At 34.6% G+C, this 26,125-nt stretch overlaps 2 protein-coding genes across 9 annotated transcripts in view; one reads left to right on the forward strand and one right to left on the reverse strand.

The window, feature by feature from the left end:
- The window catches only part of LOC106061745 (dopamine beta-hydroxylase-like), a 59,969-nt gene extending 58,658 nt beyond the window's left edge, over positions 1 to 1,311 (forward strand). For all 4 annotated transcript variants that reach the window (XM_056007837.1, XM_056007838.1, XM_056007836.1 and 1 more), the window contains one exon: positions 1,158 to 1,311. In XM_056007837.1, the coding sequence (XP_055863812.1) occupies positions 1,158 to 1,265 (108 nt within the window). In that variant the 3' untranslated portion in view covers positions 1,266 to 1,311. The remainder of the gene's footprint in view (positions 1 to 1,157) is intronic.
- LOC106071496 (DNA repair protein REV1-like) lies at positions 310 to 25,388 on the reverse strand. Of its 5 annotated transcripts, none has more exons than XM_056007833.1 (21): positions 25,195 to 25,373; positions 23,999 to 24,148; positions 22,382 to 22,496; positions 20,946 to 21,114; positions 19,414 to 20,711; positions 18,346 to 18,480; positions 18,129 to 18,235; positions 15,624 to 15,748; positions 15,123 to 15,277; positions 12,527 to 12,646; positions 12,210 to 12,430; positions 11,800 to 11,944; positions 11,588 to 11,718; positions 9,897 to 10,349; positions 7,326 to 7,475; positions 4,929 to 5,018; positions 4,091 to 4,231; positions 3,861 to 3,951; positions 3,628 to 3,723; positions 2,594 to 2,696; positions 310 to 2,257 (listed from the first exon to the last, which is right to left on the reverse strand). In XM_056007833.1, the coding sequence occupies exons 2-21, from the start codon at positions 24,134 to 24,136 to the stop codon at positions 2,149 to 2,151; spliced, it is 4,092 nt and encodes a 1,363-aa protein (XP_055863808.1). In that variant the 5' UTR covers positions 24,137 to 24,148; positions 25,195 to 25,373; the 3' UTR covers positions 310 to 2,148. The 5 variants fall into 5 exon arrangements, 3 of the variants coding, with proteins under 3 accessions (XP_055863808.1, XP_055863810.1, XP_055863809.1); XM_056007835.1 differs by having other exon boundaries at positions 3,861 to 3,948; positions 25,195 to 25,370; XM_056007834.1 differs by lacking the exon at positions 25,195 to 25,373 and adding an exon at positions 25,026 to 25,155.
- Positions 25,389 to 26,125: the final 737 nt, after the last annotated feature.

The following is a 26,125-nucleotide window of genomic DNA, read 5'->3' on the forward strand; positions in this document are numbered from 1 at the left end:
CCCAATGAATGATCTCCCCTTCCCCCCCCCCCCTACATTTATTATGACATTAAGTTCTCCAAAGAATAGGAAATATTTCAATCCATTAATGACATTGCGCTGTAACTAGTGACAATCTAAAAAAGTGAAAAACTAAAGACTAAACAGTTTATGTCTAGACTTTTAAACGTGATAGCCATCAGTATGAGACACTTTTTAGTCAAAGCTCCAGACTATTGGTAAGTCAATCTTGGATTTGGTGAAACAAAAACTTAGGGTAACATTTGATGAACTCATGGTTATTAGTCAATAACTACATTCACAAAAACATTGGCTGTTTGTAATCATTTTATTTTTAACAAATAAATTCAAATATTGTAGGTTATTAAATATTGCACATCATTAAAAAACACTTTACAAATACAGACTCATCTAGCAAGTCCTAACCACATTATGAAAAAAAAATATATATAAAGACAACCTGCACCCATTAAACCACTGTTACATCAGATTGTCTCCTTTCCATTTTGACTAAAACAGAAAGATTTAAAAACTCCTTTATCCACTTTCGGTCAGTGTTACAAGGTCATTTGTGGTCATCGAGAAGTACATAGAAGTAAGATAGAAGTCAAATTCATAAAGTGCTGGTTGTAAGTGTGTATGTGTTTCGTGTGTGAATGATGTTGGTAGTTGCATCAATATTGTTATTAGTACAATAGTTACGAGGTGCTGTGGCTGAGCGATAAAGCGCTTGGCTTCTGAACAGGGGTCTGGGGTTTGAATCCTGGGATTTTTAATTTTGGGATCTACGGACGCCTCTGAGTCCCCCCAGCTCTAATGGGTACCTGTTGGGGAAAGAAAAGGTGGTTGGTCATTGTGCTGGCCACATAACACCCTCGTTAACTATAGGCTACAGAAACAGATGACCTTTACATCATCTGCCCTATAGACCACAAGGTCTGAAAGGGGAACTTTACTTTTACAGTAGTTACGCTGAGGTCAAATGTAGTCAAACTGAATTTCCATTTGATTGGACCAATAAAAATTATCTCATATATATATATATATATATATATATATATATATATATATATATATATATATATATATATATATATATATAATGTACATTATATTAATCCTATAATAAAACTTCCTATTTTGTTTGTTGTTAACAGGATATAAGACTGAGGAAACATACTATCAGAAAATATTTGAGTCTGGAAGACAGCTGGTCTAAAGTCAAAGTCATATTGGATGCAGCCAAAAGATATTGCACTGATTAATAAGAATTGATCAAGCATAAAAAAATTAAAAATTGTTAACAAAATATTTCTTTTTTTAAATTTTAAGTCTTTTGTATGGCAGCTGTTTAGACATTAAATAAAATGAATTCTAGTTGATACAAGTTTCCTGTGAACTATGGTAGGCAACAAGTTTCTGTAGGGTAACAACCAAGTGTACTCATTCTAAAAATATTTAAAAATATTAACTGAAAAACATTAATGAATATTTAATTGCAAATAATATTAACAATTTTTGTTCTTGAAAAAACAAAAATTGAGATATGTCTGTCAATTGAAGCTAATATTTTATTTGGGTTGATCTGATTTGCACCCAAAATAAATGGAAAGGCTACCCTAGATTAATTGAAGCATTGTGCTGGCCACATGTTTGTAACGGAAAGTATTTTTCTTTACCTGCCCAATGACACTTTTTGGCAAAGAAAAATGAATACTCTAAAAGAAGTACAATTGTTGCAATACTAAAATTTATCTGAAAATATTCATCAATCATTTAATTTAATGCAACAATCTTATCTCACTTAACTTTACTTAAAAATTTGAAGTATTTGGCTTGTACAAGATCTAACAATTTATTATAAGACTAAATAAAGAAAAACAATGTAAATTTAGATAATTTACGTTTTCTTTACAAAATTGTGTATAATGAACTTCTAGTTGATATCAGCTGATATCTTTCAAAAATTATTGTTTAAAAATCAAAAGCCTGTGCCTTCCTTCAATAACTAATCAATAAAGAGTTGGAAATATTATACATTTATACACAAAAAAATGATAAAAAAAAATATTTCATTTTGCATGTGTATGTTTTACAGAATATTACAGTTCAGGATCAAGGGAATTCAGTAACAACTCCAAAAGTAGATCACAACTTCAATTGAGCCTTATAACTGGCCTGTATAGCATCCTGAACACTTGTAATCACTCGTTTCATACATTCTTTCCACTGCAAGTTGTTCAGTTTCAAAAGAGTCCTGAAATCAAAGAGTTCAATAACTGAACAGCATAGACATTTAAATCTAAGGGTCAATAACTGAACAGCAAAGACATTTAACTCTAAGGGTCAATAACTGAACAGCATAGACATTTCAATCTAAACAAAATTTTCAAAGTATTGTTGTTGAAATTATACAAATTAAAATTATTAACAACAAAAAGAAATAATAATAATTTTTGTATTCAATACTATGGAATATGACAGCCTTGCAAACAAAGTAAACCATTTAGGATAAGATCAATGGGGAAAATGGTAAAACAAAATGAGATAAATGAATAAGTATTTGACTAGTTATTAAAAGCATACTCTCTACCTCTTAATAAATTTCAAAATGCAGTAAGCCTGTTCTAAATTGTCTAAGCGAATTAGTTGAATGAAATATCTAGTCACTATTTCAATATCTTCAGCTTGTGGTTCTGTAGTAAATAAAAAAAAAGATAATAATATTAGAAAAACAAAACAATAATGATGAAACAAATCAAATGTGTACTGTTACAAAAAGTCAATTGAACACAGGGCTCTCTGAGGGACATATCGAGTGATCAGTTCGCTTAGGTACAAGGGCATTTCTTTATTATAGATACACTGATGACAAAGTGTGGCCACCTTGTAGTCGATTCTCGTTTTCACAGGAATCCAATGGAGAGTGTGCAAGAGAGTAGTAGTAAAATCTCGTCTTGTTTTTCTTAGGACTATTCTAGCAGCGTTGTTCTGAATTCGTTGCAGCTTTCCGATATTGTCATCAGATATACCTTCTAGCACGGCATTGCAGTAGTCAAGGCGGGAGAGTATGAATGACACAGCTAGCTTTTTTGTTGACTCTGTTGTTAAATATGGTCAGATATGGCCTAATCTGCACAACAATCTAATCGCTCACCCTTGCAACGGTACCACAGATTTTTGCTGCCATATGCAACACCTCTGAGGGTACTGAGCAGTCGTATAACTTTGAATCATGAGCAAAGAAGTGATATAAGATGGCAGTTTGACACAGCTGAGTGGGTATGTATACATATTGAACAATACTTGGACTAGGACTGATGCTTGGGGTACCCCGTACTTCAAGAGTAAGCTTGTTGACTCTGTCCCGTTAACAACGACACTTTGGGTGCATTCAGTCTCGAGTATAGAAGCACTTTGCTGAGTTATCACTGAATTTGATCAGAAATAATGATTCTTACATATATGTTGTACTGAACTTAAAATGTACTGTCAATGGAGAAATCAACTCCACAAAAGTGCAGGACCACACAAAAACCATTATTCAAAGCAAAAAAACAGTATGTACAACTACTAAAAACAAAGAACAGTAACTCTCATCTAAACTGAAGTCTTACTATTTCTCACCTGAACAAGAGTCCCACCACTCTTTCAACAATCTCCTCACCTCTTCCACTTGTTTAGCATTGCAGAGAGAAATATCTTCAGCTTCTGGGATCTGATCTATTTGTTGAGGAATGAATTTGTCTTTTTACTTAGATCTAATGTGGTTTACAGATCAACTTGTTTCTAAACTGATTAATACAAACATGATCACTACTGCTTTGGAAAAAACTGATAGAAACTAGAAAACAACTGACCAATCATTGTCTGTGATTGTGCAGAATGCTTTCTTTGAGTTAATTGTACATGTCTTATTGTGAAATCAGACTGACCTGTGGCTACATTCTGCTAGTAAAAAAACAACAATATTCTTAATTTCATTGTCAAAAGTTCAAAGAGATCAGTACATTTTTTTTAGGTAATTGACATTAATCTTTTTCAACCTTATGTATGCTAATGGTAATTAATGTAATATGTATTTAAATACCTCAGCTTTTTTGACAATGTTGCTTCCAAAATTAATGCTTTTCTTGCCTGGTGGGCGGCCTTTTTTTCCTTTCTTTTTAGTAGCATTTATTAGTTCAGGTTGTCCTTTGAGAGGTGAATTACAAACAGGGAAAACATGTTTCTGTCAATGAAGAAAAAATCTGAAAAAATTAATTAATTTGAAAAAATATAACAAAACAACTTAAAGTAAACTTACCAGTAAAGAAATAAATATATAATGGTCTATAAATTTGTAATCTATATATATTTGTGATTATGGCCCATTGGTGGTAATGAAGTCAAAACTTAAAACTTTTTCTTTAAAACAAAAAAAAAAGTGCAATATTTAGCTATAAATGATCTAATCATCAGCAGCTAACAGCAGAATGTGTCACAAGCATCTCACCAGTGAGTCACCAGCAACTTACAGCAGAATGTGTCACAATCATCTCACCAGTGAGTCACCAGCAGCTTTCAGCAGAATGTCACATATATCTCACCAGTGACACAACCAGCAGCTTACAGCAGGATGTGTCACTAGCATCTCACCAGTGAGTCACCAGCAGCTTATAGCAGAATGTGTCACAAGCATCTTACCAGCAGCTTACAGCAAAATGTGTCACTAGCATCTTACCAGTGACACAACCAGCAGCTTACAGCAGAATGTGTCACAAGCATCTCACCAGTGAGTCACCAGCAGCTTACAGCAGAATGTGTCACAAGCATCTTACCAGTAAGTCACCAGTAGCTAACCATTTAGTCATCAACAAGTCAGTACTAATAGCCAAGACTAAAAACCTAATTGTTTCTGTATACAAAATTACAATTAATCAGATCACCTTCTTAGCAGAAATTTGATTTTGCTGATAATAATGTTGGAGCTCATTCTGAAGAGATAAAGGTAAGGCTTGAAGACAGTTGACATCTACCTGTAGCAAATAAAATTAATAATAGACTGAGAGATCACATTACAGTCAGGCTAATGGATATCTTAAATTGTAAGCAATAAAGAATACTAGTCGACCCGCGGCATAGCATACACCACTATTTTGTAAGGCCGGCCTTAGGCCACTGCAACCTATTGGACCACAGTGGGCTCTGCACTTTCATAGGCCTTAAACTAATTCTAGGTGTAAATTATTAAATTAAACCATTTTATAACTTATAACATTTTCCATGGCCTCCTAATTTACCAGGAGCTCCTGGAAATCTTCTGGAATTGCAAAATATACAATCAAGAGATGATCAATGCTTTCCCATGATAATAGAGTAGATAAAGGACATGAAAAGTGACAGAAATATTCTAATTAGTTAGAGGCAGCAAACATTATTTAAAAAAAATTAATAGCTACTGTAGTAAATATCCAGAATCATGCCATAAATGGAAGAAAAATGTAGAGATCTGGACCAATACCCTCCCTTTGTGGATATTACTAAAGTTTTTGATAATCTGCAATACTCTGAGCAGGATATAGTTTTCCCCCACTAAGAATGGTGTAAAGCAGGGGACATTACTTGCTCCTACTCTATTAGCTATCTTCTTTGGCATAATGCTGGGTCAACTGAAGCAGCAATAGGAAGAAGGCATCTACATGACGTTCTGGTAAGATGGCTACGTGTTCAACCTATGGTGCCTACTGTCCCATTCTAAAAAAAAAGATCATCACTGAGCTTCTCTTTGCCGATGATTTCTCTTTACTTGCTCACAATGAATATGAGATCCAATTCGGTGGCAATGAATTTGAATACTCTGTTGCTCCATTTGGTCTCATGATCAACCTCAGAAAAAGAGAAGTCAAGTTTCAGAAATGTACTCAGCCCCGCAGAGCACTCGGCCTGCCAATAAAAATTAGCATCTACCAAGCAGTGGTTCTCTTATGCCCTATGTATTGATCTGAGACATAGATACAATAGAGAAAGCATCTAAGGCATCTTAAAGACTTTCACCAAAGATGTTTAGCAATGTTCTAGTGAATGCCAATATGGACAGTTTAACAGTTTAACCTAAATGTTCCTGCATACAAAACTACAATTAATCAGATGACAAAATTAACCCAGGGCGCATATCCCTTATGGAGAATCACTGTCTGTTAAAGGCAATCTTTTTTGGTGAGCTGGAGGGTGATCAGTGTAACAAAACAAAATACTTTTAAGACCAGCTCAGGCACCCATTTACATAGAGCATCTGGTGATAGGTGGCTTCTGATTTAGAAAGACAAAGGCTGTGGGATACACAGTTGAGCCCAAAAGAAAATCTACTGCCTATGACTGGCATTAGACAGCAAAACAACTTAAACCCACCACTGCCAGACAATGGACAAGGTCTGCGCTGGAAGAGAGGACTTGGTAGTCACCTGAAATTGTGCACTCCTCTCTAATTCAAGCCTTATTATTATATTTTTAGATCCAGAGCCAGCTACAGTAGTTGTCACCAGAACATCCTGCTTCATGATTTTAGCAATTTCAGATAATCATTTGGCATTATTTTTCACTTGATAACCAACTGGACAACATACCAGAAGAGCGATTTCTGAGTATCACTTGGTGTTATTTTTAACTTGAAAATCAACTGACAATCTGATGTTGATAATGAGATTTGCACTTTTATTACATTAATTTTTTTTGCCAAAAAAAGAGAAATCAGCTTTTTAATGGCTATTCTAGTTGTTTTTTTCAAACTAAATGTGATAAGCAACACAAAATTAATAGCAGCTTTTAATTTTACAGGAAGCTACTAAAAAAAAAAAAAAACAGATTATCTGTAATTGTGTACATTGAATGAACCACGAACCACTATTAAATAAATTTTGGAAAATGAACATTTCCCCTTCTATTAGATCTAGCTGTCCAATAATAAATTTGGTAATTTGGTTCAGTTGGAAATTTAAAAAAATTGTTTTTGTAAGTGCAACTTTCATACTATAAGCATGCTTAGTGCGTTCAGGTCCAATCTCTTTTACTAAAGTCTGGATTCAGACTTGAGCTCCCTTGATTGGGAAAGTGAACAGTTGTTGTTTCACCTTCAGATGATAAATAGCCTTTGCACCAGAATTTTGCAATATCTAAAATATATTATTGGATTTTCAATATCTTATCTAGTTCTAAATATGACGGTTGGCTGGTAAGACCACACTTAACTAAATGCAGCCAATAAAAACATACACAAAATAATTTGAATAAAAAAAGGCTAAATATGAAGAGGAACACAATTTACTGAAGCCATTTAAAGTTCTAACCTGAGATGCAGGTGGTAATTCAAGATCAATAGCATCAGAGCTTTGATGCTTGCTGTTCACAACTGTGGTTATTTTCTTTCGCTGTCTTACAGTTTCTAAAATCTCTTGAGCAAGATCTTCAGGTAATTCTTTCAAAACTTGAGGATCTAACTGGAATATAGTAAAATAATAATTTTTTTTTTCAAGTATAAATTTAAATATTATAAATGAAACACTATTTCCAAAAAAAAACAAAACAACCAAAGACTAAACGGATTTGCTTTGAGTATTCCTTATGTAAATTTGGATTTGAAACATGCTGCAAAAATATGTGTAAAGAAAAAATAGAAAATTGTATTATACTTTTACGTCTTTAGAAATATTTTCTTTTCATTACATTCTCTCCCGCATGTCTAGGCTGGCTAGGGCGGGGGTGGGGCAAAAGAAATCTCTTTTTCACTTACGCGAGGTATTACTGACAAAAGTTTTAGAAACACTGAGCTTGTGTTTCATTTCACATCAAGTTTGCTTGCATGATAAAATTGATCTTAGCACAAAGTTGTGTTTAATTTCAACATAATCTAATATATAAAGCAAATAGTAAGGAATATACGTTTAACCTAATGCTCCTTAGAGATGAACCTAAGATGTAAAGTAGTCTTACCACAAGCTGAAGACCCTAAAAATAAAAAAGCCTAACTTTGTGCACGCAATAGACTCTATTGGATTTAGGTGGAATAGCCACCCTGACATAGATTTGAATATTCATAATATTGCCTGCAGCTTAGATGCGCAGCACAAAGATACAAATCAAATTACCTTGAATTGGGTTGAGGGGGTCCCAAACATAGTACACATATTTTAATATTGGTCTAACAAAATTATATAGCATTTTAGTTGTATCTTCTTGTTTGATTTCTAAAAATTTATTTTAATAAACTCTAATACAATGGAGATCACCGAATGGGAGAAACCTTCAACAAGATAGATTACATTTGCATCTCCAAATGATGGAGGTCAACTCTATTAGATGTGCGGAGTCGCAGAGGAACAGATATTAGCTCAGACCACTACCTTGTCAGTGGTAAATGTAAGCTCCGACTGAAACGCCAACCAAAATGAGCCACACGACCCAGCCCATTTAATGAAGACAAGCTCAAAGACTGCAATATTGCAGCACAGTTCCAATTGAAACTAAAGAACCACTTTGAGGCTTTTGCAGATATACTGACCCTTGAAGAAGAATGGGCCAACTTCAGAGACACCACTATTAAGTGCGCAGAAAAAGTCATCGAAAGGGGGCGAGGTTCATACAAGGTACGGTGGATATAAGACAGAACATGGAAATTGATCGATGAGAGGAAAGATGCCAAACATATACGAGACCAGAAAAATGAAACACAGGATCGCAGCCTAGCGCAAGAAGCCTATAAAAAAGCATATCTCAAAGTAAAGAGAAGCTGTCGGCAAAATAAATGGGACTGGATTGAACAGAAGGGTCAAGAAGCACAAGCAGCTGCATGCAAAAATGATACAAAGACTCTCCATCGTATTGTCCAAGATCCCACTGGAGCAAAGAGTGGATATGGAGCACAGATAAAAGACAAGCAAGGCAAAACTTTGCTAACGAAAGAAGAAGAGGATGCAAGATGGGTAGAACACTTTAAAGAGACCCTTAACCAACCGTCTCCAGATCTGACTTACACATTCCAGGACCCCTCTCTGGATAATGATCTCAAGGTCAAGACAGACCCAATAACTGCAGAGGAGGTTACCATGGCAACACAAAATTAATAGCAGCTTTTAATTTTACAGGAAGCTGCTAAAAAAAAAATCCCAGATTATCTGTGACTGTGTACATTGAATGAACCATGAACCACTATTAAATAAATTTTGGAAAATGAACATTTCCACTTCTACTAGATCTAGCTGTCCAATACAAAATACACCTTCTCAACACAATCGTCATCCCAACAGCATGTGAAACTTGGAAGTCGTCTGTCAAAATTGAGAAAGGCTCAACAAAAATGGCTAAGATGGATTTTGGGAGTCAGTTACACAGATTGGGTCTCAAACAAGAAAATCCTGTGCCAAACTGGTATTCGAACACTTAGTGAGGTTTGAGGGACATGTTCTCCGCCAAAATGAACTACGCATATCAAGAGTTGCGATGACATGGAGACCAATAAGAGGAAAGCGCAAACAGGGACGTCCTCGTATAACTTGGCACCCAATCTTCATGGAGGACCTCAGAACAGTGGACACCAGGTGGGAGGAGGCTTCAGACAGATATTTATGGAGACAGCTTGCTGCTTTGCTTGATTTTTAAATAATTTTGTCAAAATGGAGAATCCATACATTTTCATTAATTATAACACCTAGATATTTTTTAGTTTTTTGTTTGTGTAACTGGTTTACCATGATAAGTAGTTTATATTTGTTTAGTTTTTGTTTTTTTTCTTAATAATTCACATTTTTCTTGGTATAAAGACATGCTGCTATTTGATTCCCATTTCTATATAATTCTCTTCATAAAATTTTATTATTTCATTGTCCCCTTTTATGAAGACCAGTTTAATTAATTTTACATACCTGAGATTCTGAAAGCATGTATGTGTTGTCACTACAGTCAACATACGTCATAGAGCTTGGGCCAGCTTTATTAAATTCTGTCTGTTTCTTGTTTGTTTTCACTATAATCTTATCATTTTCATTATCTGTAAAATTTGTTGAATTAGTATGTTCTCCTTCTGCAGAAGATTGCAATAGATGTTCATTGTTTTCAAGAATTTTTCTTGATTCATTGTAACTTTGGACTAGAGTAAATGTCTTGATAGAACTGTCGGGTTGAGCTGTGATTTTTGTGAAAGTTATTTCATTAGATTCTTCAGTACATGTTTTAGGAAGTGTAGAACATGGGGAGGTATTCCGATTTTTATTATTTACAGTAGTGAAAGATAGTATACTCTGATGTCTCTGTCCATCTTTATGATTATTTCCCTTTGCTGAAACATCATTATCAAGTTTGTTTATTTGGATACCAACCTGAAAGAAGAACACATTACATATACATAAAACTGAAGTTGATGTTAAATACAGCAGTTCTCAAATTGTGGAGTCACTCCTCCCTCCTCCTAACATGGTGCTATGTCCTCATATGGGGAGTGTGACATACTCATGTATGTAGGGATGGGAGACACGAAGACTCAATTTATTTTTCAAAGGACAAAAAAATATTTTCATTGCGGTTATAAATTCATATTTAAATATTAATCATGTAAATACCAAGGTATCTGCAAGAAGAGCGATTGACTCAAAAAGTGCATAAATCTAGCGGACTTTGCGCTCCCCCCCCCCCCCCCCCCATATACCACCTTGCTGGCTACAGTTAGAATCTTTAAAAAAAAAAAGACTAGCCTTAATGAATACTCCTTACAAAAATTTGGATTTCACAAACAAATTGTAAATATACATACAAAGAAAAACTGGAAAATTGTGTTATAATTAATTATATGTCTTTAAGTTTCATTTGCATCACATTCTTAAAATCCTCCTTGACTCTACTGTGGAAGGTTACTTTGCTCCCCCAGATGTCAGGAGGATGCAAACAAAATTTTGTTTATGAAATAAATTGAAACAATAAAAGAATTAAAAAGCTATGTGAACAACAAATACTTGACACAATCAATAGAATCTAGTTTTGATGGGTGCTTACATACTACATATATAAAGGCTGCACTAGAGGCCAAATTGTTTGGAGAGAAAATGTTGATTTAAATATACAAAATAAGAGACTTTTCTGACTAGGGCATGAACCATGAACTCTCAGATACTGAAGACTAACCAAACAGCGAAGAAGTACGAAGCAAAAAAACAGCTGGACCATCCTGATCCTCCCCTCCCCAAAATCTTTCTGATCTGTAGTGTTTTGTCAGCATGCAATTTGCCACCCAATGTTTAAAGGTTGCAAGACCCACCTACTCCCAGTGTATACTACAGTTATGTTGAAATCACAAAGAAATTTTCTAAGCAGAAGAGTGAGCATGTAACCTCACAACATTAAAAAAAACAAAAATATATTTTTTTTTCATTCAAAAGTTTGATTAAATTGTATATTTACATGAAAAATAATAATTTGCAAATCTATTTACAGCAATCTGTAATCGTTGGCTATGTAAATTTCAAGCACAGTTTTAAAGATTGAACTTTAGTTGGACGGTTGAAAAAATTCAACTTTAGTTGGACGGTTTAAAAAAATTTAACTTTAGTAAAAATAAACTCACCCCTCTAATGTCACAGACAGACAAGTGCAGTGCTCTGTACATGGAAATTAATTCTTTAGCTATAACATTGACATCATTTGTTGGTATAGGCAAGTTACAGGATTTGTTCAATGTGGTACAGATGCCATGACCTGACAATGGAATAGAATTTAAATTCAATCTAATTTTTTTTTTGTGACAAGGTATTGCTATTTTAATCAAAGAATACTGACCCATATATTTAGCTGTTTCCTTAGGAGCATCTGGTCTTCTCACCATCAGTTTGAGAGTAATACCACGACCTTTTACTTTAATGGTATCCATCCTTTTCTTGACTTCACTTGCCATTTCTTGGAGGAAATTGACCATTTCAAATTCCTGTTAAGAAAAGAGAAGCAAAGCTAATAACATACATGAAACAAAAAGATCATTATAAGAATTACCTATATGTCATCTTGAACATTAATGTAATGCTATGGAGATTATGCAAGACTGTATGACATGTATAAGCTTTAGTTAGATTACAACAATAGAATTCTTGACTAAAAAGTGTTTATCATTTTTTTTCCTGTAAAAGAAAAATATAATAATTTGCCTATAATTTATGATAATTAACAATTCCACAATTAATAAAGTTTGTCACCTTAGAAAACCTGATTCCATAGTTAACTTCTGCTGAAACTGATTTCCTGAGTTTATTACTCTGTACTTGGCGATCATCCTGACCTAAGCTAAATCTATGAAGTAATTCTCCCATTTTGGGACCAAATTCTATCTGAAGAGTAAGTTGCGAGATTTTTTGTAATTGGCCACAAGTTGTAGCTCCTAGTTTAGAAAGCTTGTTAGCTAAAGAGTAGCCAATGCCTAGAAAGATCAACGAAAAAAAAAAAAAGTTTTTGTTAAGATCTTCATGTTAGGTCTTATAAATAGTATTAGATTAGGATATGGTTAGCATATTACCTGGCAAATCTCTGACTGATAATTCTTGAATAAATTCTTTAGCTTCAAGGGTTAGCACCTGATACTGACCACAGGGCTTTGCTTTTCTAGTTGCCAATCTGGCCAATAACATGTTAGGACCTTAATTAAAAAAATATCAATAAAATGTAAACAAAATATGTATATCACACAGCTAATTATTGCAAAATAATGAAGGTTAACTATATTGACTACAAGGACAAATTATAACAAATCTTTCTACAATGAACTTTTCTTATATAATCTAATAGCTAAAAAGTGCTGAGTAAGACTTATCAGCTAAGTAAATGAATCTGTCCTTTCAAGGCAGCATGTTTTATTTAAAAAGTCAATTTTACATTTCAATAAAAATGTAAAATTCTCATTTTCTTATATTTTTGAGAAGCTAATTTTAGAGAGTATATATATTAAATTAAATATATATATATATATATATATATATATGTATATATATATACAAGTCAAAATATTAAGCAGTGATAGTTTTAAGCTTCATGTGAAGTCTACTTTTGTGAATCTATGATTGCCCTTAAGCTTCTAGGTTGTGTTCCATGATTTCTATTGAGAAATTGTTTGATTTCATACAGAGGGATTCTGCTATTTCTTTTCCTAAACAAGTATCTCTGGCAGACATTGGATCATCAGACTTCAATTATGAAACTACCGCTACTAAGACCAAACAAACACACACACATATATATATATACATATATATATATTCTGTGTCATTTTACATCTTGAGAGATGATTTTTTTCCTTTATAGCTATGTTCAGTGGTTGGGCATCTGTACCAGACAAATAACTGGTTATGGTTTAATTTCTTCTCCTTTGTTGAGATTTTTGCTGTGTCCCATGGAGAGAGTTGACTAGTCTAGTGTGGAGGCTACAAATCAATAAACAAGCAGAACACAAGCATAGGCCAACAATAAATGAGTTGATCAAAACTGGATGCATTTCAAAACAGTTAATGCATTAATAAAAGGGAAATCATCCACTGTCCTCACTATCACTACAAAAAAAAAAACTCCAACTGAATAACACTAGACAGCCTCCTAAGAAACTATTCTATCAACCAACTTTCTATTTCATATCTATCCCTAGTCTGTTTCTTTTTACAATTACATCATCATCAGCAAGGCATCAAAACATTAACCAAAACTAACAAACCCACAATGTATGTCTGAAAACTACTCTTAATTATTAACACCTTGAATCAGGGCCTTAATCTGCTGTGACAAAACAAAATGATTCTGGAGCTGCAAACTTTAAACAGTTCATGCATGAGAATACATCTATTTAAGGGCTATCATAATGGATGTCCTTGAGAATTTTTCCATATGGAATGTGGGTGACATGTGCGAGTCAACATAGTGTTCCCTGTGTCAATAGAGCATAGACACTGTGCGTGTGGTTAAATTTCAAAACTTCCTGATTGGAGACACACTCCATAGCATGTTAAAACTTTTCAATCTATGCTCTTTATACATTGATCAGCTCTCACTAGCATAAAAAAGAGTGCTCACTACACACGTTTGTAGACTAGCATTTTGGTTGCTATGGTCAATTTGGCATTTTCCTAGACTCACTTAGTTTCGCTAGGGCTGCTGATTTAGTTAGCTAGTTGATTTTTTTTATTGATTCATGTTTTGTCACCAATCATGAGCTTGTATACAAAATTGGATGTGTAGAAGTGGTTGAAAACTCGATAGCAAAAATCCAAACATACAAAAAAAGATACTGAGCAAGTAAGCATTATAAAAACAGGAAAAATGCATGATTAATAAAGATTTAATAGTCAGTGTAAATCTTACAAAAATAATACTATAGAATTTGATTTTCTGGGAGATCTGACAAAATGGCTCTTAATACACCTGACCTTAGGGAAGGACCTCTTCCAAGACTTCTGCCAGAAATAAGAGATTACCCATTCACCAATAAATCTGCCAAAGGTCCCCAATCATTACCCATTCATCAATAAATCTGCCAAAGGTCCCCAATCCACTAAGTGATATTTTATCACATCCATTTGACATGGTCATGGCTGCTTTAACCATTGCCTAGTTACCCCTGCCAAAATAGAGACCAAAGGCTGAGCTATGAAGGTTTCTTTTGCTACCTATGCAATAATGCTGATAACCTTATGGGTCAAGGTATTACACATTTTACCATCACAGACAAGCCACTGATCAATTAAATCATTTTTTAAAAATCCAGCTTTCTGGTGTAAACTTCACATGTAATGTTTAAGTGAAACTGTGAAATGAACAGGAATTTTGTATGCTTATAATGTAATGTTAAGTGTAATGTACAATTGTCAAAAACATTTCTTCAAGGTTACCATAAAGATGAAGGGTAAATATTTGTTAGAGGGGCAAAAAAATCATTTTTGAGTCTTATTGCTAGTTAATGAGTGTGAGGCTCATGTTGTATAGTGAATAGGTTTTATTCCATAATGAGATGATAGGCTGAGAAGAAGTTTATGTTATTTGAAAAGTGCAAGCTATCACAAGAACAAAAGGCTTCATTTATAGGCTTCTAAAGACTAAGTGCACACTCCAGGTTTTAAATAAAACATTACCTATCCCAACTGAAGCTGAACATCCTGTCTTGTCCTTGACCTCAGCTCTCAGTACTGATGCTAGTTCCATGGCAGTAGCCCCAGTGTCAGTCAAAATGTCAGTCACATCAATAAACATTTCATCACAACTGACTGCTTCAATATCATGTGTAAAGCTGACAACAAAAATAGGACATATCAAACCTGTTTATATCTTCATGTTATTTTAATTAACACACACACACATACTTGATGCTGTGGTCATTCTACACAGTGTACAGAATTTGATGAGAGAACCGAGCCATGTCTATTTAGACATTGTCTATAATTTTTTTAATAATTTTTTTTTTATTGTGAGTTAATAATCATCTTGATTTTAGATAAGCTCATGGTGTATGTTTGATAGCCAGACTAAAATGCAATAATTTAACTATTATAATAATAATATTTATATATATTTGTCTTACATTTTGTGCATTACACAACTATGACCCTAAAGTGAACAAATAAAATTCTTCTTACCTGGCAACTACATCATAGAATGCTCTAGAAACTCTGTTGTAAGCTTCAAAATCATATGGGATTGTTTGTAGGTTAGGACATAATCTAAGGGCTTGACCCATAAACATTCCATTTTTTACTCCTGCCTGAGAACAGATACTTTGCATTATAATAACTTAATAATTATAATAATGTCATAGATCTACATTTCATATTTAAATACCATAAAAATGATAAAGTTTAAGATTGAAAAATATTATCTAAAAAAATTATTTTTCTCATGAAGTCTATATTATTTATTGATGGATTGGACAGGAAAAGGTTGTTGCATGGAAATCTCTCCCTCTGATATAATGTATAAATACTGTTACTATCTCATCTCTGCCTGTGGTACTGTTTGGGGAATAGGCCACCAACCAAATTCCTCCAGGTTTCTAGGTTCTGGGTGAGTCTTTCCAACTGTTTCCGCGTCTTGCCTGTCTGCTTGGCATCTGTTTCCAAATCGCAGAGTCATGTATTCCTGGGCCATCCCCTCTTCCACTATCCTTGGGGGTTCCAGGTCAGGGCTTGCCTAGTTATGTTGGATGCAGGGTTCCAAAAGGTGTGACCTATCCACCTCCAGCATCTCTGAAGGATGTCTACTTCAATGGATTGTTGCTTTGTTCTTTGCCACTGTTCTTGATTTGAGATCTTGTCTGGCCAGTGGATCATAAGAATCTTCCTCAGGAAGATATTGATGAATACCTGAATTTTTTTCATGGTGGTGATGGTGGTTCTCCAGGTCTCTGCTTCATAAAGTAGTTTTGGCTTAACAATGAACTATTCTGGTATCAATGTCTGTCATTGCCAACCTAAGCGTTGAAGTCGCCCATTATGATGAGGATGTTCTTTTTAGCTTTGTTATGTAGACTGCAATGGGTGTGTTGTTGGACACCTTTATCTTCCCTAGTTACACTAGTACATGATAAGACCCTTTCTAGCTGAATTGTCCACAACCCCACATCTTTTCCTGCATTCACTGTTGTGTGTGAGAAAGAAAAGCCAGGTCATCTGCAAAGTTGAAGTGGTCTAGCTGTTTCCACAGTGTCCACTGTATATCATCCCACTTTCTGGTCTGTTGCTGTATTCATGACCGAATCTATGTCTAGCAGAAACAAGAAGGAAGACAGTAAACAGCCTTGTCTCAATCCTGTTTGGACTTCAAATGAGTCTGTCAGTTGTCTGCCATGAACTATTCTGCAAGTCATCCCCTCATATGACTTCCTGATATTTCTATTTTTTCAGGCACTCCTTAGTGTCTCAGTAATCTCTAGAGGGTCTGTCTATGCTGTCAAATGCCTACTCATAATCTATAAAGCTGACAGAGATAGGGGAGTTCCATTCCATAGACTTTTTCAAAATGATGCATAGCGACGCTATTTGATCTCTTCTTTCAAAACTGGCTTGTTGGTCACGGAGATGTTGATCTACAGCATCTTTCATTCGATTAAGCAGAATGCAGTTAAACTCTTATCCTGGAATGGACAACAGCATTATCCCTTGATAGTTGGAGCAAGAAGTATTTCTTGGAAAGTTTGATGAGGTAACCCTTCCTTCCACTCTGGTGGCACTACTTTTCCCCACATCTTGCAGAAGAGAGGGTAGAGTGACTTCACACTGGTATCAATGTCTGTCATTGCCAACCTTAGCATTGAAGTCGCCCATTATGATGAGGATGTTCTTTTTAGGTTTGTTATGTAGGATGGTAAAAATTATCCTTCCTCCACTTCACTATTGTTCATTGGGGCAAAGCATTGGACAATATCTAAGTTACTGTGTGGAATGAGGCTATTATTATCTGTGGTCTATGCGCTTCCCATCCAATAAGTGCTCTCTTGGCTCGCTCAGGGCTACTCCCTGAATGTGTAGCATTCTGCTCATGCCCTGAGTATAAAAGTAGCTCACCCGTAGTTAGTCTTTTCGGCCCGGAACCAGTCCTTATTGACTCGCTGATTCCTAAGATGGTGAGGTTGAACCTTTTCATCTCTGCTGCCACTTGCACTGTCTTCACATTCTCAGACATGGTACAGGCGTTCCATGTACTGATGGTGGTGGTGGTCCTGGTAGGGATGATGGTCTTTAGCCTGTGGGCTTCCAGGTGACTCTGGCTTTCACTGACACGCATCTTAATCCTTCCAGCTGGAGGTTCATCTTCTCCCAGGTCTGTGACTTCTGTTGATTTGCTGTTTGCTGTTTCTGTAGCTGGTGGTTTTCTACAGGGTAGGGTAGCTAGCTCTAGGCCCAAACCTCCTCCTTTCTCAGCCGGGCTTGGGACCATCCTATGGAGGAGTTACTGTTAACTATGGATTAGATAATTATTTCTAGTCATTTACATAATGCTTTGTTTCTCAATCAGCATCAATAGTTAACTAATAGGTTAGTGAATGCCCAAGTAGTGCTAATGTCTCATAAATTATAACTTACAAGATGGAACAAAATTTTGATTTAAAATAATACAGTTTTATTACAAATAGAAAGAATCTCTACCTGCCTAGCCTGATAACTGCAGGAGGCAATTTCAGACAAAGAGTATGATGACTTTGATCCTGTAGGGACCTTCAAAATATCTTCTACCTTGGACTGTGTCTTTATAACTTGAAAATACAACAACAGAAAATTATAGTTCATTTTACAAACTAGGATATTGACTTATGATCCAATTATAATGCTTTATAATGCATAGATATAGCATAAATGAGAATACCTGCTGATATGTTTGTTTTTCCTTTTAATATTTTCTGTTGCTTTTTCAACCATTGTGATTCCTCCCACTCTAAATTGGAGTCTGGACTAGGCTGAGCCAAGTGACCTTTGAAATGTGTCACAGCTACAGGCTGATCTAGTGCAAAATAGTGGGTTACTAGTTATAAGACATTAGACATATATATACACACAGAGACACAGACAGACATACAAACATATATATATAAATATATATATATACTGGTATATATAAATATATATATATTAATTAGTAAATATTTTTTTAAAATCTTCTATTTTCTTTGTTATTTGTGTAGAACAGGGGTGGGCAAATTACGACACGCTGGCCAAATGCGGCCCGCCAGAGTGTTTTATGCTGCCTGGGGACACCTACAGAAATAAGGTGTGACCACAGATTACACATATTAAAATGCAAATATATTAAAAATAAATAATTGTAAATATCGATATAAATTATTGAAACTTCTTATTCTTATCACTTATGATGAAGGGGCTAAATGTAATGTCATTCTAAAAAGTTGAAAGTAAACGAAGATTATTCTTATTGGCAATATGTCGACACATTCATTCAAAGACATAAACTCAGACCAGCATTTATTCAATGCTATGAAGAACTGTTGAAAATGTTGGCTTGGAAAAAGTGTAACAACCGACGGAGTACAAGCTTTGAATAAGAGTTTTTGTAATAAATAAAAGACCATAAACTCGAAACGGAGTAAACAGGAAAGTTTGCGCCAAGCTGCATTGATAATCAAGCGTATTGTTGACCCAAGTATCTCAGTGATCAAACCTATCAGAGCTAGGGGTCTTAAGCACAGGCAGTTCCGAAAAGTACTTGAAGATTTGGAAACAAAAAGATTCTGATGTTCGGTACCAAAGTAGTATCCACGTGTGTGTGTGTGTATATATATGTATATATATATATGTATATATATATATGTCCCCCCCCCCCATTCCTACATTTTTTATGCAGCCCTCGATACAAAAAGGTTGCCCACCCCTGGTGTAGAACATCTACTGTTCAATTGAAACAAAACCAAATGTATACCTTTTAATTCTGGCCGAGATAATAATCCCACAGATACAAAGAATGAATCCATATCAATATGCATAACAGTTTGTTCACAAATACTAGGTTTACTGGATACTAAAGTTTCTGGCTGTCCTAACTTAGATACATTTTCAATGTGTGCTTGTCTGAGTTGTTCTCGTCTGGGGAAAACAGTTTCGGACTTGTGTAGATCAGCAACATAAGCTTTGAGTTGAGCTTTCCACTTTGAAATATGATGTAGTCGTGAGTTGGAATAGAATTCATTTAAGAAGTTTTTGTCACTTGTTTTGGGTATTAAAGATTTGAGGGGTGATTTGAAAACTTCTGGATGGTCACAGGATATACAAGATCTAGATGATTTGAAACTAGATGATTTATCAGTATTAGATGCATAGATAGTCTTAAAATCAGATAATCTTTCAGCATTAGTTTTATTGGTAGGTATGAAATCATCTGATCTGTCAGCATCAATTTTATTGGTAGGTATGAAATCAGCTGATCTGTCAGCATCATTTTTATTGGTAGATATGACATCAGATAATCTGTTAGCATCAGCTATGCTGCTAGATTTTAGTTTAGATAATCTGTCAGAATTAGAACTAGTGGAAGTACACTTTATTAATGAATGCATTAGATTTTTGCTTGTAGACAAACTTTTTGATTTATGACCCAAAACACACAGATTTGAATTATTTAACACCAGACCTTTACTCAAATGTTGATCTTGTAACAAAATATTATTGTCATCCAAAGATTCACATTTTAAAAATTCACTAGATTTAGAAGAACAATCATATTTGAAGGGATGTTGAAGATAACAAGATTTTGTTTCTGTTAAACTATACACATGAAGCTTTGATTTTAGTCCCTTTCTTTCAAATGCAACTCTATTAGTTCCAGACAAACTATCATCTTCATTGTCATCTTCAGAATTAGAAATGATTTCCTTCTCACTGTTGTCTTCTACATTATCATTGATATTATCTTTTTGCACAATGATTGCATCCTTATCTGTGATTCTACTTAATGATTCATTCTGGTATAATGCAATTGAACCATCACTACTATATCTACTGTTGGCATCAGAGTTACACCTCACACTCTCTTCAAGATTGCATTTTATTTCAAATATTTTTTTCTTGATAAGTGTCATATTTTGTTCTTTTTCTTCTAAGTTTATTACTCCAGACTTGAATGGACTTGTATTAGAAAACTTGCTATGACCTGGCTGTATTTGAGATTGGTTACCAAGTAAAAGGTAAGGAATGTGGGATAGACGCTTTCCTGCATTGACACTGAGGAAAAGAAATACTTTAAATAATTTATTTTCTTAAAGAATTTTAGCTTAGTGTTTATTTAAAAATTAAACAATGTAAACTAAATAGAAATGAACTGACAAAATCAGCAGAATCTGACAAGCATGGTAAGCCAATAAAATAAATCAAGCAATGGCAAGCAAAGGTGAACATAAAGGAATAGAAAGAAGTGACAATCTAAAAGCTCTTTAGTTGGAAAAGAATTTAAATTACCAGTCTGTTATCCATTCTGGTTTAACTACAGGTATTGTTTTAGCTAATTTAAATTTACTGTTGGGTAGATTGCTTGCAATAATGTGAGTAATTCTGGACTTCCTGAGGTATAAATCATAACCACCACCATGTTCTTGCATTAGGCGCCGCAGTTCATCTGATGATGGATCTAAACCAAAAGATAAGTAAAACTGATTAGAAATGTCATTCATTTGGTACCACAACAGAGTAAGGTGTAGCCATGTATCTCAAGTTTCTAGGTTATAAAGAAATGTAATCTCATTGTTTGTTACACTGTGCTATTGTTGGGGAAAAGCACAAGAAAATAGAATTCCACGGGGAATAGGGAACTTCACATTGATAATCATGGGGTACCATTTTTGTTGGTCACATGATAAGAAACTGCATGGTCAGTAAGAAGTTTTACGCCATGTTCTACTGAGAGACAGACGTGTCTCATGTTTGAGTTAAATGTATTGAGTATTGTGTAGATCTAAGTGATAATTTTCTATGGATGTAGAGTGTATTCAATTTGGAATATTTTGTGCTAGTGATTGATGGCTGAGATTGCCTACTTGTAAACTATTATTTTATTAAATAAATGTGAGTATGCAAGAGTTGTGTTTTCTGATCATTCTACATGTGTTGTGATGCTATTACTTAGTAATCATAGAATAAATAAGCAACAACAAAACTGATGAGAATAATATTTATTAATGATGTAAAGAACATTCTAACATGGCCAGAAGAGGCCCTAATACAAATCAAGAACACTCATACTATTGAGTAGTTACAAAAGACTTTAATTTTCATTGAATATATTATCAAGATAAATCGGTTCCCTGTCATTTCATCCCCGGTCACTTCTTCCCTGGTCATTTCATTCCCTGGTCATTTCATTCCCTGGTCATTTCATATTATAATATTACATTCTCCACATCCAATAGAAGCACTATAACTAAGTACACACCCAGATTTACAATAAGATTTCTCATCAAGAATGTAAAGTGGAAGAGGAAACACTTTAAACGCATTAGTAACATGTAAAAAAAATATCAAAAAGCATTCTACATAATCATATTTATATATAAGATGAAATGAGGGCTTAAAGTCAAGGCCTTAACAGCACAATTAAACTACGAAAAAAGAAAAATATTTAATTTGGGATGAAATGACCAGGGGGATGAAATGACCAGGAGATGAAATGACCGGGGATGAAATGACCGGGGATGAAGTGACTGGGGATGAAGTGACCGGTCACCAATAAATCATATCATATATCTGCAATAGAGACCTTTTGTTTTAATGCTGAGAAATATTGAAATGTCTATTGTTATATGAGTAGGTCAAAGGTTGTCTTTAGTAAAGCAAATTGATGCTACATAATACTAATGCTACGTTGACTTGCAATAAAATTTGCCCATATTGTTACTTACTGGTGAAGCCATTGACATAAATGATAATTCCTGAAAAGATACAGGAACTTTGACCTTTGCAATCTCTAAGAAATTGATCATTTAGTTTCCTTTGCTTTGCAATCATATAATTTCCCTGTAAATTGTTATTATAGAAGTGAAAGTTATTACAGCGATAAAAAACTCAATATTGATGAGACTGTCATTACTAATGATACTAAATTGGAGTACTAAGTGAAAATAAAAAATAAAGATAATCTTCAAACAAATATAAGCAAAGACATGTCCATTGAATATGTTCACAAACTAGTTTAAAAAACAATTAGAATAATAATAGTTCTTAATAATTTGAGACAACTCTACAGAAATTCAGAATCTATAATATCTTTATAAACAAGTAAAGTAAAGTACTCCTTTCAGACCTTGCCATCTATAGGGCAGATGATGTGAAGGTCATATGCTTCTGTGGCCTATGGTTAATGAAGGTGTCATGTGGCCAGCACAACCAACCAAGCGCCTTTAAGTTTTCCTAACTCAAGTTTGGTATCCATTAGATACCAAAATTTAAAATCAGTCTTCAACAGCATTTGAACCTGGAAACCCTCGGTTCGAAAGTCAAGCACTTTACCACTAAGCCATCCCACCTCCATATATCTTTATAAGTTATAACTAAAGTATACTTAAGTCGTCCAAGCTATGAAAAATTATGTATTCAGTCAATAAAATCTCAACTGAAAATTTAATTGTTTCGTTACAACAAAGTTTACCTCCTGAAATACTAACATATATACTCATTCATTCATTTCCCTTGGTAAAGAGAATTACCCTTTGTTAGAAATTATAGTACTTGTTAATAATTTTACTGGGGTTTGTTTTTCCACCATTATTTTGAAATGAAACATAACCTCTGGAATGTTATTAATAAACAAAAAATACTTTTAAAAAATAACCAACAAAGTGTAGTTGTATCAATTAAGTGGAAAAAAGATTTTTATCTATAGTCCATATAGACCAGAAAAATCTAGATCTATAGATGTGTGAGTTCTAGATCTAGAAATATCCATTTAAGACTACTGATGACTAGATTTCTAGAGCTAACATTTTTTATTTTTACAGTCAAGCTTTAAATAAATCTAAATCTAGATTTCCAGGGCAATGCTTCTCAGCCTCAATATGGCCATCGGGTGAAAACAGTTGTTCTAAGGGGAGACAATAAGGCCAATATATGGAAACAAACAGAACCCCACTGAGGTGCCTAAGGTTTGAGTCCATTTCACTGGTGGAGATGGAAGAAAGCCCCAACAAACATGTCACTATCCACATGCCATTCCTCAATAGGCTGTTTTTATGGTGGACACTTGCATGGCTGATGTGGTACAGAGAATGAATATGAAGGAGTTTCAACGGTGTACTTTGCCTTCAGCTTCTGACCAGAGTCAACGGTAATAGGGATGTAGATTCTAAATATTTACATATGCTTGGATCTTACCCAGACAGAAGTTTGTTCAGACAGGCAGATGGAGACACGCTTACACAAAGGCTTTTAAAAATTTAAGTTCCAAGAGTCTTAGACTTAACTTCAAGAGCAATTACAAATAACTAGATCTAATTGCTTGTAAATAAATAAATTTAACTTACAAATCCACCCCAACCATCATCATCATCTGAATTGCCCCAGCCATTAAAAATCCTTTTTTTCCTCTTCACATTTTTCTTAGTGCCATGATTGCTTTCCTGTGCAGTAGGCCTAGGCACACCTGAACCTGAAGTAGACATTCTATTCTAGACCTAGATAGAATCAGAAATGATTATTTATATATTTACTCATAGTCATATTCACATGATACATTCATCACATTGGTCTAGAATTCTAGCTCATACTGTTATAACCCTATTGGGGGTGTGATAGGGTTAACTGCAGCTTCAGCTGACACACGTGAACTCAGGCAAACCACTCAGGTTAACTGCTGTCGATGGACAAGGGACAGTACTGCTAGTACACACAAATATGACCCGTGTTATGGTCATGTGATCGAAATCCTTCACGGACGACAGGCAGTGTGTAAGAAAGGGGCAGTTCAAGACAGGACAGCGAGGAGACCGGGACTGTAAGTCAGCCATGAAGTCGGTCCTGGCGGAGTCCTTAAGGGAATGCACGAGTCCAGGAAGAGAGACAGTACCTTTTGTACGGTGATGTACAGTTACTGAGTTAGCATTTTTTTAGTTGTTGATGTGTTGCCAATTGTCTAGTATTGGCCGTTATCTATTCAATAAAGTACCAGATTTAACCAGATTATTTAGAACTCTTGTTGGCAAGTTTTTTGTGTTGATGTGTTGTGTACTGAGCAGTTGTTTACAGAACGCCTGATTAGGAGAATCGTAACAATACAGTTCAATACTGTTATAGACTCTCTAGAATATAGATCTAGTCTAGTAGTACTAGTAGACTCTTAGTAGAGTCTCGTCTAGTTAAAACTACTAATCTAACTAGAATCTAGATGATGTAGATCTATCATATAATTAAAATCTAGTAATTAGTAATTACAGTACAAGTACTATTATAAGTACTATTATAAGTACTATTATTAGCTATTATTAGTATTATTATTATCAGTAAATTATCAAATCTACAATCTAATCTACTATCTAGGTCTCTCTCTACTACCTCTACTACGGTCTACACTAGACTAGAGCAGAGGCCAGAGCCTGCCACTGCCAGGCCAGAGGTGACCAGAAAATCAATCATTCAATGTAAATTGTAAATCAACTAAATTAAAATCCTTAAAAAAGTCAAACTCAAAGTTGAAAGTAGCTAAACCTATTGGTATACCAACCTATTAATTAAATCATAATTAAAATTAAAAGTAGTTTAGTAGATCTAGATTCTAGATCTATATCAATAGCTAATTTATAGTAAGTCTGATCAATCAGTAGATCTACTGATCTAGATCTATTTATTCTATTGCAAATAAAGCAGATTGATCTCCCTTGATTTTACTGGCACACACATATATATATATATATATATTAGTGTGTGTGTATATGTAAGTAATCTTCATTACATTCGGATCTTTCATTCTTTCAAACGTTTTTTCTAGCCTAGAATACTCTCTTCCTATAATTACTGGAAAGTACATAGGTACATACCGCCAAGGGACAGCTAGGAAGTCCGGGGGAGCGCTGTGAGCTCCCACCAGTGGTGTCCGGGGCGAAGCCCCGCAACCAAGCATTATTTCCGTTATTTTAAGCTTTAAAAATGCATATTCTGAGGTATCTACGGTGCAATTAGCCTGCTAATCTTTCGCTAAAAAAATTCAAAAACCATATCTGCTATTCAATGGAGTCCAGCGACTGGTAGAAAATGGTAAAATGCTTTAGTTAGGAAGGGAAACCACAAAACCCCTTTTGGCTACGCTCATGAAATTTGGTGACTAGTTTGCTTAAGTTGGCTGCTCTGGGGTACTAAGTAAAGTTTCCCTTTCAGACAATGAGGTCTGAGGCAAGTGATGGTTTGAAGACCCTCCCCTCCCGGTTACGTCCATGTGTTATATTATAGGTGTAAGCCTAATTCTCTACAAAATATATTAAGTTTGATAACGCATCGAAAACTGGATGTAGGCATTCGTAGGATTACATAATGTATTCTATTTATCCATGTATGTAGTCTGAAAACTATAAACATTACAATAGCAGCCTAATGAGTTTGAAGATTTCTGGTATTACTTATATAGCTATTACAGACGTTTCTTCAAAAAATAAGATTGT

The sequence above is a fragment of the Biomphalaria glabrata genome, chromosome 13 (assembly GCF_947242115.1).
Source record: "Biomphalaria glabrata chromosome 13, xgBioGlab47.1, whole genome shotgun sequence".
NCBI lineage: Eukaryota > Metazoa > Mollusca > Gastropoda > Planorbidae > Biomphalaria > Biomphalaria glabrata.